Raw genomic sequence first — 13,259 nt, forward strand, 5'->3', positions numbered from 1 at the left:
CTTTGTCTCTTTTCTGTTTGTTTTAATTAGAGGACCACGTCTGTTCTCTCCCACCAGATTGTTGGCCCTTGGGTCTCTTTTTTAGTTACTTTGTACCCTTTTCCAGTCTAGACATGCCCACCCCATCTCTCTGAGAGAACTTGTTTCTCTCTTACTTCATTGCCTTCTTTCCCTTGGTACTGGCTTACCTCACTTCTTGGGATGCTGACAGAGATTCTCTTGGTTCTCACATGCTTGAAATGCTTGACCATGTTGCTTTTAGAGTTTGCTCTGTGAAGAAGTATTTCCCCATGTGTTTTGCTCTGTAAAAAAGTATTTCCCCCAACGTAACATTTTCTCTGTTACATTGTTAACATAACATTCAAGCTGTACAGTTAAAAAAACTGGCAAATATGTATAATATTTAAGGCCATTTTCCTGAGTAATACTGGAAATCATTCCTACATCCTATGTGACCCCAATTCTTGGTTTCTGACTTGGGGCTGGAGCCTGTGTGACATAAGAGAAGGTGACTACGAGGGGTATTAGGGTTGTACTAGGAAGCACTCTGTGTATAGAAAGGAAGCCAAAGTTCCATATCCTGTCAGAAAATTCAGCCGCCTGTGCCTTTAACACATCTAGATGATACATTGAAATACAGCCAAATCTTCATGACCTCGACTGCTACCACCCTGGTCCACACCAGTGCCTTTCTTCCGAGTCATTAGGACGATCTCTGTTCTACCATCCTCCACCATTATTTCAATATTGCTTTTCTTGTTGCTATAATTAAATGTCTGATGAAGGTAGCTTAGGAAAGAGAGATCTTATTTTGGGTCGCAGTCCCAGGGTGGGTGTATCATGGTACAGGGTCTTTGAACAGCAGAGAGAAACAGATACTGATGCTCAGCTTGCTTCGCTGTTTTCATTCATCCTGGCCTTCGAATGGTACCTGAAAACCAGCTGGGTCTTGCCACCTAGGTTAACCCATTCTGGAAATGCTCACAGAAACCCGCCTAGAGATGTGTCCGTTAGATCCTAGATGCTGTCAAGTTGTCATTTAACCAGTACAGTAGCCACTTATTTTTTCTCAGTGCTGCAGCCAAAATTACCCTATGTAAGACAGATGATGTCAACTACTTCCTAACCGCCCAGCCCCCCACTCTCTTGTAAGAGGCATGGCGCTCCTGGTGGCACGGGTCCTGCTGGTCTCTGGCTTGACTTCCCTGAGTGTTCCCACCCCCAGCACTTTGCTCCCGTGCGCTCTCCTGAACGGTCTTTCTTGTTGGCAGTCCACATTGTTCATCTCACTTTCTCTGGCATTTATGCCAATGTTTCCTTCTTGGTAGGAACTTTTCAGGGAAATTGACTAGTTAATTTAATTACCACTAGTTAGTTAATTACCACTTTCTTCTTCAGTGCACAGCCTTCATTATCATGGAGGACACTTGCATTGTCACCAGCTGGATATCAGTGCTCAGGTCCCTGAGGACGGAATTGTGTGCGCCTGGGTATTGTTTGCATTCCATTTTCTGTACCTAGAAGAACTGCATGGCACGCATGTGCTTTATTTTTGTGAAATGAATGACTTTATCCCCATTTCACAGAAGTGGTAACTGAGAAACCACTGAGATACTTTTTCTGGATCTTTTTTAAATGACAAGGTCTCTATTATATAACTCTGCCTGTCCTGCTCTGGTTACGTAGATCACACTGGTCTTAAACTCACAGAGATGTATCTGTATGGATCTGCCTTGCTCAGGAGCCACCATGCCCCATCGTTTCCTCTTTATCTTATGCGGACACTTCTCTCTAACATGGTCACTGCCCTGGGGCTGGACATAAGTCCTTTGTTAAGATCTGGTTCTTCCAGAGGTCCTAAATTTGGTCCCGAACACTTAGGTCAAATAACACACAACTGTCTGTCACTCCAATTCCAGGGGATCCAACATTCAATTCTGGCATTTGTAGGCTCTCGTGTGTACATACCCACACACAGGCACACACCCACACACAGGCACACACCCACACACAGGCACATACAAGTTCACATAGTGAAAAGAATCATTACAACAATCATTGCTCTGGAGGCCAAATTGTATTAAACACTAACTTGTGTTCCATTGTCTTTGAAGCTTGTCCTCTCCAGGCTGTCAGAGAAACAACAATGAGAAGCCCAAAACCTCCCCTGCCCCAGCCTGCCAGGACCATAATAAGGCAGGACAGGTACGGTGCTTTTAACCGGATAAAGCCCACCCTTCTTTGACTTCTGTCTCACCAAGAAAATTCTGAGAATCACTCCTTAAAATAAATTATGGTCATACTCAAGTGTCTGGATGAGATTTGTCTGTAGTCAAGATTTACTTAAGAGAAAGGGGCTAGGAAATCCTTTCTAATTTTTAGCTCCTCGGAGAGTTCATTAAATCCTTTTATTTATGAGATTTATGCTGTAAAGCTTCTTTTGCTAATTGCATATGAGATACTTTAATTCACCAAAATATTCTTTTATGAAACACACTCCTTGATGAACTCAGTCTTTGGAGAGCTTGTTAATGGAATAGAGTAAATGAATACCAAATTACAAATGCACAAATGAATTTGTCCTAAAATTTGGAACTGTAGGAAATGTGCTATGTGTGTTTGCAACGAGCACAACGAAATTTCCCCTTGTGCCATGGAGATGAGAGGAGGAGGAGGGAGATGGATGACGAGAGGCTCATGCAGCAGTACCAGATCCTGAAAGACCAGGAGGCGTTCTTCAAAAACCAGGTAGCCCAATACTTCCGGGTTTGACATTGGTCAGCTCGACACCATTTTTAGACTCAACTAAAGGTCTTTTGCACATGTTTACACTGTAACACATTTAGTCATTTGTATGCTGCTGGGCTAAAACTTAGGTGGTGTGGTTGGTTGGTTTTATGTCAACTTGATCCAAACTAGAGTCACGTAGGAAGAGCAGCTTTCAGTTGAGAAAATGCCTCTACAGGATTTGCCTTCTGGCAAGTCTGCACTGTATGATTAGTGATTGATATGAGAAGGTACAAAAAACTGATGGCAGTGCCACCCCTGAGCTGGTGGCCCTGAGTTACATAAGGCAGACCAGGTAAGCCATGGAGGGCAAGCCAGGAAGCAGTACTCCTCCATGGCCCCTGCTTCAGTTCCTTCCCGACTTCCCTCAGGAGTGGAGAGTAATGAGAACTGAACCAAACTGATTTCCTCCCGAGTTGGTCATAGTATTTTATCACAGCAAAAAAACAAAACAAAACAAAACAAAACAACAACAACAACAACAACAACAACAACAAACTCAACCATGATGGTCAGTGACCAAATTTCACTGGTGAATCTTTTCTCTGTGTTTGAACATTGGCACACACTGTGGGTCTTTCCCCTCAACCCACAGGGCTGAGTTTTATAGATGAAAATGAGCCAGGCATGGTTGCGAATGCCTTTAATCTTAGGAGGCAAAGGCATACAGATGTGTGCTGGAGCCTAGTTCAGTCTACAGAGTGAGTTCCAGGCTGGGCAGAGCTGCATAGTAATACTTTGTCTCAAAATTAAAAGGGAAGATGATGGACTTATATTGCCGTTTTGATTTCTGATAAAATATAAATCTGCTCAACCTTATGCCTTTTTAAAGTCGTGGCCTGTCTCAGAAGGGAGGGGGCACAGAATGGCGCCTTAATACTTGCTCTTCACAGATTTCTGTAGTCTCCCATAATCAGGCTGCTTATGTGTCCAGCATTTGTTGTAAGACTTCCATTCCTTGTTAGTATTGTTATAGTGATAGTGTCTAGAATCCAAGAATGGGGAATGGGAGATAATATGATAATAACAGTAATGATAATATAATAATGATAGTAATAATAAAAATGCCACTTACCTCATGTCTACAAGTCTTTAAAGACATCAGAAAATGCCACTGTGTGCAAACAGGTTTCTGTGTCAGTTGGAATATATGACATAGAATTGAAAGACTGGAACATATCAATGCTACAGAATTAATATAGAATGATTTTTTTGTGTGATAGGGTTTCATTATGTAGTCCTGGTTGTTCTGGAGTTCACTCTGTAGAATAGGCTGGCCTCAAAGTCACAAAGATCTATCTGCCTTTGCTTCTCTGTTCTGGGATGAAAGGTGTGTGCACTGAGCATGTGCAGACCATCAAAGCCCTGGCAGAATGAAGTGTTCTGAGGATCATATTCTATGATTAAGTTAAAAACTTACCCTGCTTTTTAGGTGAAAAGCATGGCTGCCAGAGAGCAGAATCAGAAGAATGCTGCCTATAATCTGGGAGTTGCTGAAGCTATAAGGAATCACAAGAATGAGAAGCCAGAGTTTTATGTGAGTCTCTTTAAAATTTCTATTAATTGCATATAAGCAAAATGTTTTTCTTTTTTTATTTTACTTTTATTGGATATATTTTATTTACATTTTAAATGTTATCTCCTTTCCTCATTTCCCCTACAGAACCCCCCTAACCCATTCCCTCTCCCTCTGCTTCTATGAGGGTGCCCCCATTCTCTTAAGTCTCCCACCTCCCCTTCCTGACATTCCTCTACACTTGGAAGAACCAAGGATTTCTCTTCCCATTGATGCCCAACAAGGCTATCTTCTGCTACATGTGCAGCTGAAGCCATGGGTCCATCCATTTCTACTGTTTGGATAGTGGTTTAGTCACTGGGAGCTCTAGTTGGTTGATACTATTGTTTTTATGGGGTTACAAACCCCTTCAGCTCCTTCAATCCTTTCTCCAACTCTTCCATTGGGAATCTTGTTCTCAGTTCAATGGTTGGCTGAACATCTACCTCTGTATTTGTCATGATCTGCCAGAGCTTCTCAGGAGACAGCTATACCAGGCTCCTGTCAGCAAGTACTTCTTGGCATCAGCAATATTGTCTGAGTTTGATGGCTGTATATGAGCTAGATCTCCAGGTGGGACAGTCTCTGAATAGCCTTTGCTTTAGTCTCTGCTTCAAACGTTGTCTCCATATTTCCTCCTGTGGATATTTTTGTTCCCCCATCTGAGAAGGAGTGAAGCATCTGCACTTTGGACTTCCTTTTTCTTGAGCTTCATGTGGTCTGTGAATTGTATCTTGGGTATTCTGAGCTTTTGGGGTAATATCCACTTATCAGTGAGTACATATCGTGTGTGTGTGTGTGTGTGTGTGTGTTTGTGATTACATTACCTCACTCAGGATGACATTTTCTAGATCCATCCATTTGCCTAAGAATTTCATGAAGTCATTGCTTTTAATAGCTGAGTAGTACTCCATTGTATAAATGTGTACCAAATTTTCTGTATCCAAGATGTCCTCTGTTGAAGGACATCTGGGTTCTTTTCAGCTTCTGGCTATTATAAATAAGGCTGTTATGAATGTAGTGGAACCTATGTCCTTGTTATATGTTGGAGCATCTTTTGGGTATATGCCCAGGAGTGGAAAAGCTGGGTCTAATTTTCTGAGGAACCACCAGACTAATTTTTCAAAGCAGTTGTACCAGCTTGCAATCTAATGAACAATGGAGAAGTGTTTCCTTTTCTCCACATCCCTGCCAGCATCTGGTGTCACCTGAATTTTTTATCTTAGCTACTATGACTGGTGTGAGGTGGAATCTCAGAGTTGTTTTGATTTGCATTTTCCTGATGACTAAGGACGATGAACATTTCTTTAGGTGCTTCTAAGACATCAGATATTCCTCAGTTGAGAATTCTTTGTTTTGCTTTGTCCCCCATTTTTAATAGGGTTATTTGATTATCTTGAGTCTAGCTTCTTGAGTTCTTTGTATATATTGGATACTAGCCCTATATCAGATATAGGATTGATAAAAATCTTTTCCTATTCTGTTGGTTGTCATTTTGTCCCAATGACAGTGTCCTTCACCTCACAGAAGCTTTGCAATTTTATGAGGTCCCATTTGTCTATTCTAAATCTTAGAGCATAAGCCATTGGTGTTCTGTTCAGGAAAAATTTTCCCAGTGCCCATGTGTTTGAGGTGCTTCCTCACTTTCTCGTCTATTAGTTTGAGTATATCTGGTTTTATGTGGAGGTCTTTGATCAACTTGGATTTGAGCTTTGTACTGGGCGAAAAGAATGGATCAATTTGCATTCTTCTACATGCTGACCACCAGTTGGACCAACACAAGTTATTGAAACTATTGTCTTCTTTTCACTGGATAGTTTTAGTTCCTTGTCTATGGTCAAGACCATTTCTGGGTCTTCAATTCTATTTTATTGATCTACCTCCCTGCCTCTGTACCAATACCGTACAGTTTTTATCAGGATTGCTGTGTAATACAGCTTGAGGTCAGGGATGGTGATTCCCCCACAAGTTCTTTTATTGTTGAGAATAGTTTTCACTATCCTGGGCTTTTTGTTATTCCAAATGAATTTGCAATTGCTCTTTGTAACTCTATGAAGAATTGAATTGGAGTTTTGATGGGGATTGCATTGAATCTGTAGATTTCTTTTGGCAACACGACCATCTTTACTATATTAATCCTGCTAATCCGTAAGCATAGGCAATCTTTTCATCTTCTGAGATCTTCAATTTCTTTTTTCAGAGACTTGAAGTTCTTGTCATACAGATCTATCACTTGCATGGTTATGGTCACAGCAAGGTATTTTACATTATTTGGGACAATTGTAAAGGGTGTCATTAATTCCTTTCTCATTCTGTTTACCCTTTGAGTCGAGGAAGTCTATTGATTTGAGTTTATTTTATATCCAGGTACTTTGCTGAAGTTGTTTATCAGCTGTAGGAGTTCTCTGAATTTTTGGGGGTCACTTAAGTATACTATCATGTCATTGGCAAATAGTGATATTTTGACTTCTTCCTTTCCAATAAGTGTCCCTTTGACCTCCTTTGGTTGTCTAATTGCTCTAGTTAAGACTTTTAGTACTATATTAAACAGGTAGAAAAAAAGTGAGGAGCCTGTCTAGCCCTGATTTTGGTGGGATTGATTCAAGTTTCTCTCCATTCAGTTTAATGTTGGCTACTGGTTTCCTGTATATTTCTTTTACTATGTTTAGGTATGGGACTTGAATTTCTGATCTTTCTAAGACTTTTACCATGAAGGAGTTTTGAATTTTGTCAAATGCTTTCTCAGCAACTAGTGAGATGATTATGTGTGTTTTTTTTTTCTCTTTGAGTTTGTTTATATAGTAGATTACATTGATGGATTTTCATTTATTAAACCAGCCTGCATCCCTGGAATGAAGCCTACTTGATCATGGTGAATGATTGTTTTGATGTGTTCTTAGATCAGTTTGCAAGAATTTTATTGAGTATTTTTACGTCGATGTTCATAAAGGAAGTTTTCTTTCTTTGTAGGGTCTTTGTGTGGTTTATGTATAATCATAACTGTGGCTTCAAAGAATGAAATGGGTAGTGTTCTTACTGTTTTTATTCTGTGAAATAGTTTGAAGATATTTGGCATTAGGTCTTCTATGAAGGTCTGATAGGATTCTGCATTAAACCCATATGATTATGGGCTCTCTCTCTCTCTCTCTCTCTCTCTCTCTCTCTCTCTCTCAGGTTGTGAGACTTTTGATGACTACTTCTATTTCTTTAGGGGTTATGAGACTCTTTAGATGGTTTATCTGATCCTGATTTAACTTTGGTACCTGGTATCTGTCTAGAAAGTTGTGTATTTCATTCAGATTTGCCAGTTTTGTTGAACATAATCTTTTGTAGTGGGATCTGATGATTTCTTGAATTTTCTCAGTTTCTATTGTTATGTCTCTTTTTTTATTTCTGGTTTTGTTAATTCTTGTGTCCTCTGCTTAGTCTGGATAAGGGTTTATCTATCTTGTTGATTTTCTCAAAGAACCAGCTCCTGGTTTTGTGGACTCTTTGTATAGTTCTTTTTTTCTACTGGGTTGATTTGAGCCCTGAGTTAGATTATTTTCTGTCATCTACTCCTCTTGGGTGTATCTGCTTCTTTTTGTTCCAGAACTTTCAGGTGTGCTATGAAGCTGTTAATTTATGCTCTTTCCAATTTATTTTTGGAGGCACTCAGAGCTATGTGTTTTCTTCTTAGCACAGCTTTCATTGTATCCCATAAATTTGGATATGTTGTGCCTTAATTTTTGTTAAATTCTAAAACATCTTAGATTTTTTTCTTTATTTCTTCCTTGACCAAGTTATCTTTGAGTAGACCATTGCTCAGTTTCCATGTGAATGTAAACTTACTCTTGATTTTGTTATTGTTGAAGACCAGTCTTAGTTTATGATGATCTGATAGGATGCATGGGACAATTTTAATCTTCTTGTATATGTTGAGGCCTGTTTTATGACTGATTATATGGTCAGTTTTAGAGAAGGTACCATGAGGTACTGACAAGAAGGTATATTCTTTTGTTTTAGGATGAAATGTTTTATAGATATTTGTTAGATCTATTTGGTTCATAAGTTTTGTTAGTTTCACTGTGTCTCTGTTTAGTTTCTGTTTCCATGATTTGTCCATTGATGTGAATGGGGTGTTGAAGTCTTCCACTGTTATTGTGTGAGGTGCAATGTGTTCTTTGAGCTTTAATAATGTTTCTTTTATAAATGTAGGGCCCTTGCATTTGGAGCATAGATATTCAGAATTGAGATTTCATCTTTGTGGCTTTTTCCTTTGATGAGTATGAAGTGTCTTTAATTTTTTTCATAACTTTTGGTTGAAAGTCAATTTTAATTGATATTAGAATGACTACTCCATCTTGTTTCTTGGGACCATTTGCTTGGAAAATTGTTTTCCAGCCATTTACTCTGAGATAGTGTCTGTTTTTGTCACTGAGGTGTGTTTCCTGTATGCAGCAAAATGTTGGGTCCTCTTTATGTATCCAGTATGCCAGACTATGTCTTTTTACTGGGGAATTGAGTCCATTGATGTTGAGAGATATTAGGGGCCAATGATTGTTGTTTCCTGTTATTTTTGTTGTTAAAGGTGCAATTATGTTTGTGTGGCTGTCTTCTTTTGGGTTTGTTGAAAGATTACTTTCTTGCTCTTTCTAGTGTGTAGTTTCACTCCTTGTGTTGGAGTTTTTTATCTATTATTATTTGTATGGCTGGATTTGTGGAAAGATTGTGTAAATTTGGTTTTGTCACAGAATATGTTGATTTTTTTATCTATGTTAATTGAATATTTTGCTGGATATAGTAGCCTGGGCTGTCATTTGTGTTCTCTTAGCATCCATATGACATCTATCCTGGATGTTTCATAGTCTCTATTGAGAAGTCTGGTGTGATTCTAATAGGTCTGCCTTTGTATGTTACTTGACTTTTCCCCCTTACTACTTTTAATATTCTTTCTTTGTTTTGTGCATTTGGTGTTTTGAGTATTATGTGGTATGAAGAATTTCTTTTCTGGTTCAATCTATTTGCAGTCTTGTAGGTTTCTTGTATGTTGATGGGCATATCTTTCTTTAGGTTAGGGAATTTTTCTGTTATAATTTTGTTGAAGATATTTACTGGCCCTTTATGTTGGGAATCTTCGCTCTCTTTATACCTATTATCCTCAGGTAAAATCTTCTCATTGTGTTCTGGATTTCCTGGATATTTTGGGTTAGGAACTTTTTGCATTTTACATTTTTTTCTGACTGTTATGTCAATGATTTCTATGGTATCTTCTGTCCCTGAGATTCTCTCTTCCATTTCTTGTGTTCTGTTGGTGATGTTTGTGTCTATGACTCCTGATGTCTTTCCTATGTTTTCTTATTTCAGGGTTGTCTCCCTTTGTAACTTCTTTATTTGCACGTTTAGATCCTGGATGGTTTTGTTCAATTCCTACACCTGTTTGCTCATGTTTTCCTATAATTCTGTAAAGGATTTTTGTGTTTCCTCTTCAAGAGTTTCTACCTGCTTACCTGTGTTGTCCTGCATTTCTTTAAGGGAGTTATTTATGATCTTTTAAAAGTCCTTTAACATCATTATGAACTGTGATTTTTTTTTGTCTTTTTTGGTTTCTTTTTTTTAAAAAGATGGATAAAAATGTTTAGTTAGATACACATTTTTTAAAACAGATTTAAAAGCATATTTTCATAAAACTATGTGGATATAATTTTGTCAGTACTTGTTTTTTTTAAAGGTTTGATAATATGCATCAAAATCTTACTAGTTACAATGATCATAAAGTGTATGTAAAACAAAATGTAACATGAAAATAGTCAAACTTTTCTTGGTGTGTAAAGATTAAACATAATGATTTTTAAATACCAAGAATTGCCACAAGGCTACATTCTTATCTCTTGCATTACTAATGATTTAAAGTCTAGGTGTACCACACTCTGAGGTACTATACACTTTTTTTTTTTTCTAGAAGGACTGAGGCTTCCACTTTTTGGCCTTTCTTTCTTTTTCTTTCTTTCTTTCTTTCTTTCTTTCTTTCTTTCTTTCTTTCTTTTCTTTTCTTTTCTTTTCTTTTCTTTCTTTTTTTTTTTTTTTTTTGCTTCATATGGTCTGTGAGTTGTTTCTTGGGTATTCAGAGCTTTCTGGGGCTAGTATCCGATTATCAGTGACTGCATATTATGTCTGTTCTTTTGTGACTGGGATACCTCACTCAGGATAATATTCTTTAGATCCATCCATTTGCCTAGGAATTTCATAAAGTCATTGTTTCTAATATCTGAGTAGTACTGCATTTTGTAAATGTACCACAACTTCTGTATTCATTCATCTACTGAAGGACATCTAGGTTCTTTCCAGCTTCTGACTATTATAAATAAGGCTGCTCTGAACATGTTGGAGCATATGTCCTTATTATATGTTGGAGCATCTTTGGGATATATGCCCAGAAGTGGAATAACTGGGTCTTCAGGTAGTACTATGTCCAATTTACTGAGGAACCACCAAACTGATTTCCAGAGTGGTTGTACCAGCTTACAACCCCACCAACAGTGGAAAAGTGTTCCTCTTTCTCCACATCCTTGCCAGCACCTGCTGTCGTCTGAGTTTTTGATCTTAGCCTTTCTGACTGGTGTGAGGCGGAATCTCAGGATTGTTTTGATTTACATTTCTCTGATGACTAGGGATGTTGAGCATATGAATTGTGATGTTAAATCAGAATCTTGCTTTTCAGGTGTGTTGGGGAATCCAGGACTTACTGTGGTGGGGGAACTGGGTTCTGATAATGCCAGTTGGTCTTGGTTTCTGTTGCTTAGGTTCTTGGACTTGCCTCTCGCCATCTGCTTATCTCTAGTCTTGCTGATTCTTGACCCTTCTCTAAGCCTGTGTATCAGCACTACTGGGGGACCAGCTCTCTTCCAGCTGAATCTGGGTATAGAGAGCTCTGGTATCCGGTCAGCTCTGGGCACAGGTGGAAACCAAAAGGATTCTGTCTCAGATTGCTCCTCAGTTTCTGTGTCCTGAGGGCTCTGGACAGGTTTCTCTTGGGCCAGGAATTTGAGCAGAGGTGGTGGTCTCACCTGTGCTCTCAGATGTGTCCGCGCTCCTGTCAGACCGGCTCTCTCCCAGCTGGCTCTGGGTAGAGAGAGCTGTAGCGCAGGGTCAGCTCCCTGTGCAGGAGGAAACCTGTTAGCAAAATTAAAAAGAGAGATTTTGTGCATTTTCTGCCAAATTGTTTTTTATCAATGTTTTTATCATGTAAGTAATGCCCTTTCCTTAGACAATTGGGTCTTTATAAATCTCTAATTAAAGAATTTTTATATTATGTGCTTCTCTATGTGGAATGCAGTGAATTTCCATAACTCTCAGAAGCTTCTCTAAATTCTCTTGGAGAATCTTTCTGTCTCTGGGTAGTTGTCATTTTCCTATTCAGAAGCTGGACCATGGGATTCTCTGCTGTGTAATGTGTGGTCTCAGAGTTATGCTAGATGTGTTGGGGTAATATTAAGCCAACGGTCATCTCTTTGAATTTCAGTAATATTGTATTTAATGACATAACAAATTCTATTGCTAATTCTGCCTCCCCTGTAAGACTCTGAGGACAATGTTCTATGCTGTAGCGCGTGCCGTTTGAAGTACCTGAGTAGGAACGTGGCCTGAAGATCTGCCTTCACAGCATCCACAGTCACGGTCTGATTTCTACTAATGGCTACAACTTGTTAATTATAGTCTTTGCCGATGGGTCCCTAGGAAAGGTGAGGGGCAGGATGCTAACACCCAGCCTTAGGATCTGGAGAGAAAGCAGCAGCATCGCCATCATTCGGGAACTGGGTAGCAATGAAAACTTTCAGGGGCTCACCCTAGACTTCTGCAGTGTGGATGTGAACTGGGGTCAGCTCTCCAGGGGATCTGAGTGGATTAAGGCCTGAGGAGATCCACTTTAGATGGAGGCAAGCCCCTCTCTTCCCCTCACATCTGCTACCGTCCAGTTGGCCTTTGTGTCTGACTGGATCTATTTTTATACCACGGTTGATACAATCTGATGATATTCTCCACAGATGTATTAAATGTACTTTGTCCATCAGCGGATATATTAAGCTCCTTCTGCACTGGCCATTCTGTTGGCATCTAACAGCATAAATTCCTTATTCTAGTGAGGCCTCAGCTGAGGGGAGACAGATACAGAAAGAGCCAAGTGTAGCATGGCAGCCATGGAAGTCCACATGAGTGAGGGGGAGGTCACTTGTTCAGATTAGGAATCTAGGACGGTTTTCTGCATGTGAAGAGCTAGGCAAAGAAGAAAAGGAAAAAAGAGATTTCCAGGCAAGAGCATCAGGGAGGGAGAGAAAGTGCGGGGCTCTGGGCATTTAGACCTTTCTACTCTCTACAGTGATGACCCAATTGGATGGAAGTTCTGACTCCACCCCAGGCTGCTCTTCCCTGCCTTCCCATGCCAGTGTCTCAGAGTTAAGCTCCTGTGTCATCTCCAGGCAGAAAGCTGCACAGACGCTTTATGTTGCAGGGACTGCTTTCTGGCTCCTCTCCCTCAGGGCCAATTATCTACAGGCTCAGCTGCATTCATCTCCCAAGGAGACTCGGTGTTTGTCCCAGTCTCTCTATCATCAGCGTTACCATCTTCCCCAGGACACATTATAGGCCAACTCTGTCCTGTCTTTTCAATCGTTACCCCCTCCCCACTGCCAGTTCTTCACCCAAAAGCCAAATGATCTTTAAAAATTCTCAAAGTATATTACTTTTCTGTTGAATTCCTCTAAGGGTGCCCCATTGAACCAAAGTGAAATCCAGATTGCTATATATTCTGGACATAGGCGAGTGTACCCTGTGTAGCTTGCCCAGCCCCCATCTCCCCGATCTTATTTATTTCTGCTGCTTGTTCCCTATGCTTGAGCAACACATCTCTCATCGTCTCTTACTGGAAGACCCCTTGGCA

General features: G+C 39.8%; 1 protein-coding gene across 1 annotated transcript in view; it reads left to right on the forward strand.

The window, feature by feature from the left end:
- CCDC81 (coiled-coil domain containing 81) overlaps positions 1–13,259 on the forward strand; it is a gene marked incomplete at both ends in the record, with an annotated part of 45,237 nt that overhangs the window by 19,831 nt on the left and 12,147 nt on the right. Inside the window, 3 exons of the mRNA XM_080913090.1 lie at positions 2,115–2,205; positions 2,602–2,748; positions 4,220–4,324. Coding sequence (XP_080769216.1) covers positions 2,115–2,205; positions 2,602–2,748; positions 4,220–4,324 — 343 coding nt within the window. The remainder of the gene's footprint in view (positions 1–2,114; positions 2,206–2,601; positions 2,749–4,219; positions 4,325–13,259) is intronic.

This window comes from Micromys minutus, assembly GCF_963924665.1.
Source record: "Micromys minutus genome assembly, chromosome: 2".
NCBI lineage: Eukaryota > Metazoa > Chordata > Mammalia > Rodentia > Muridae > Micromys > Micromys minutus.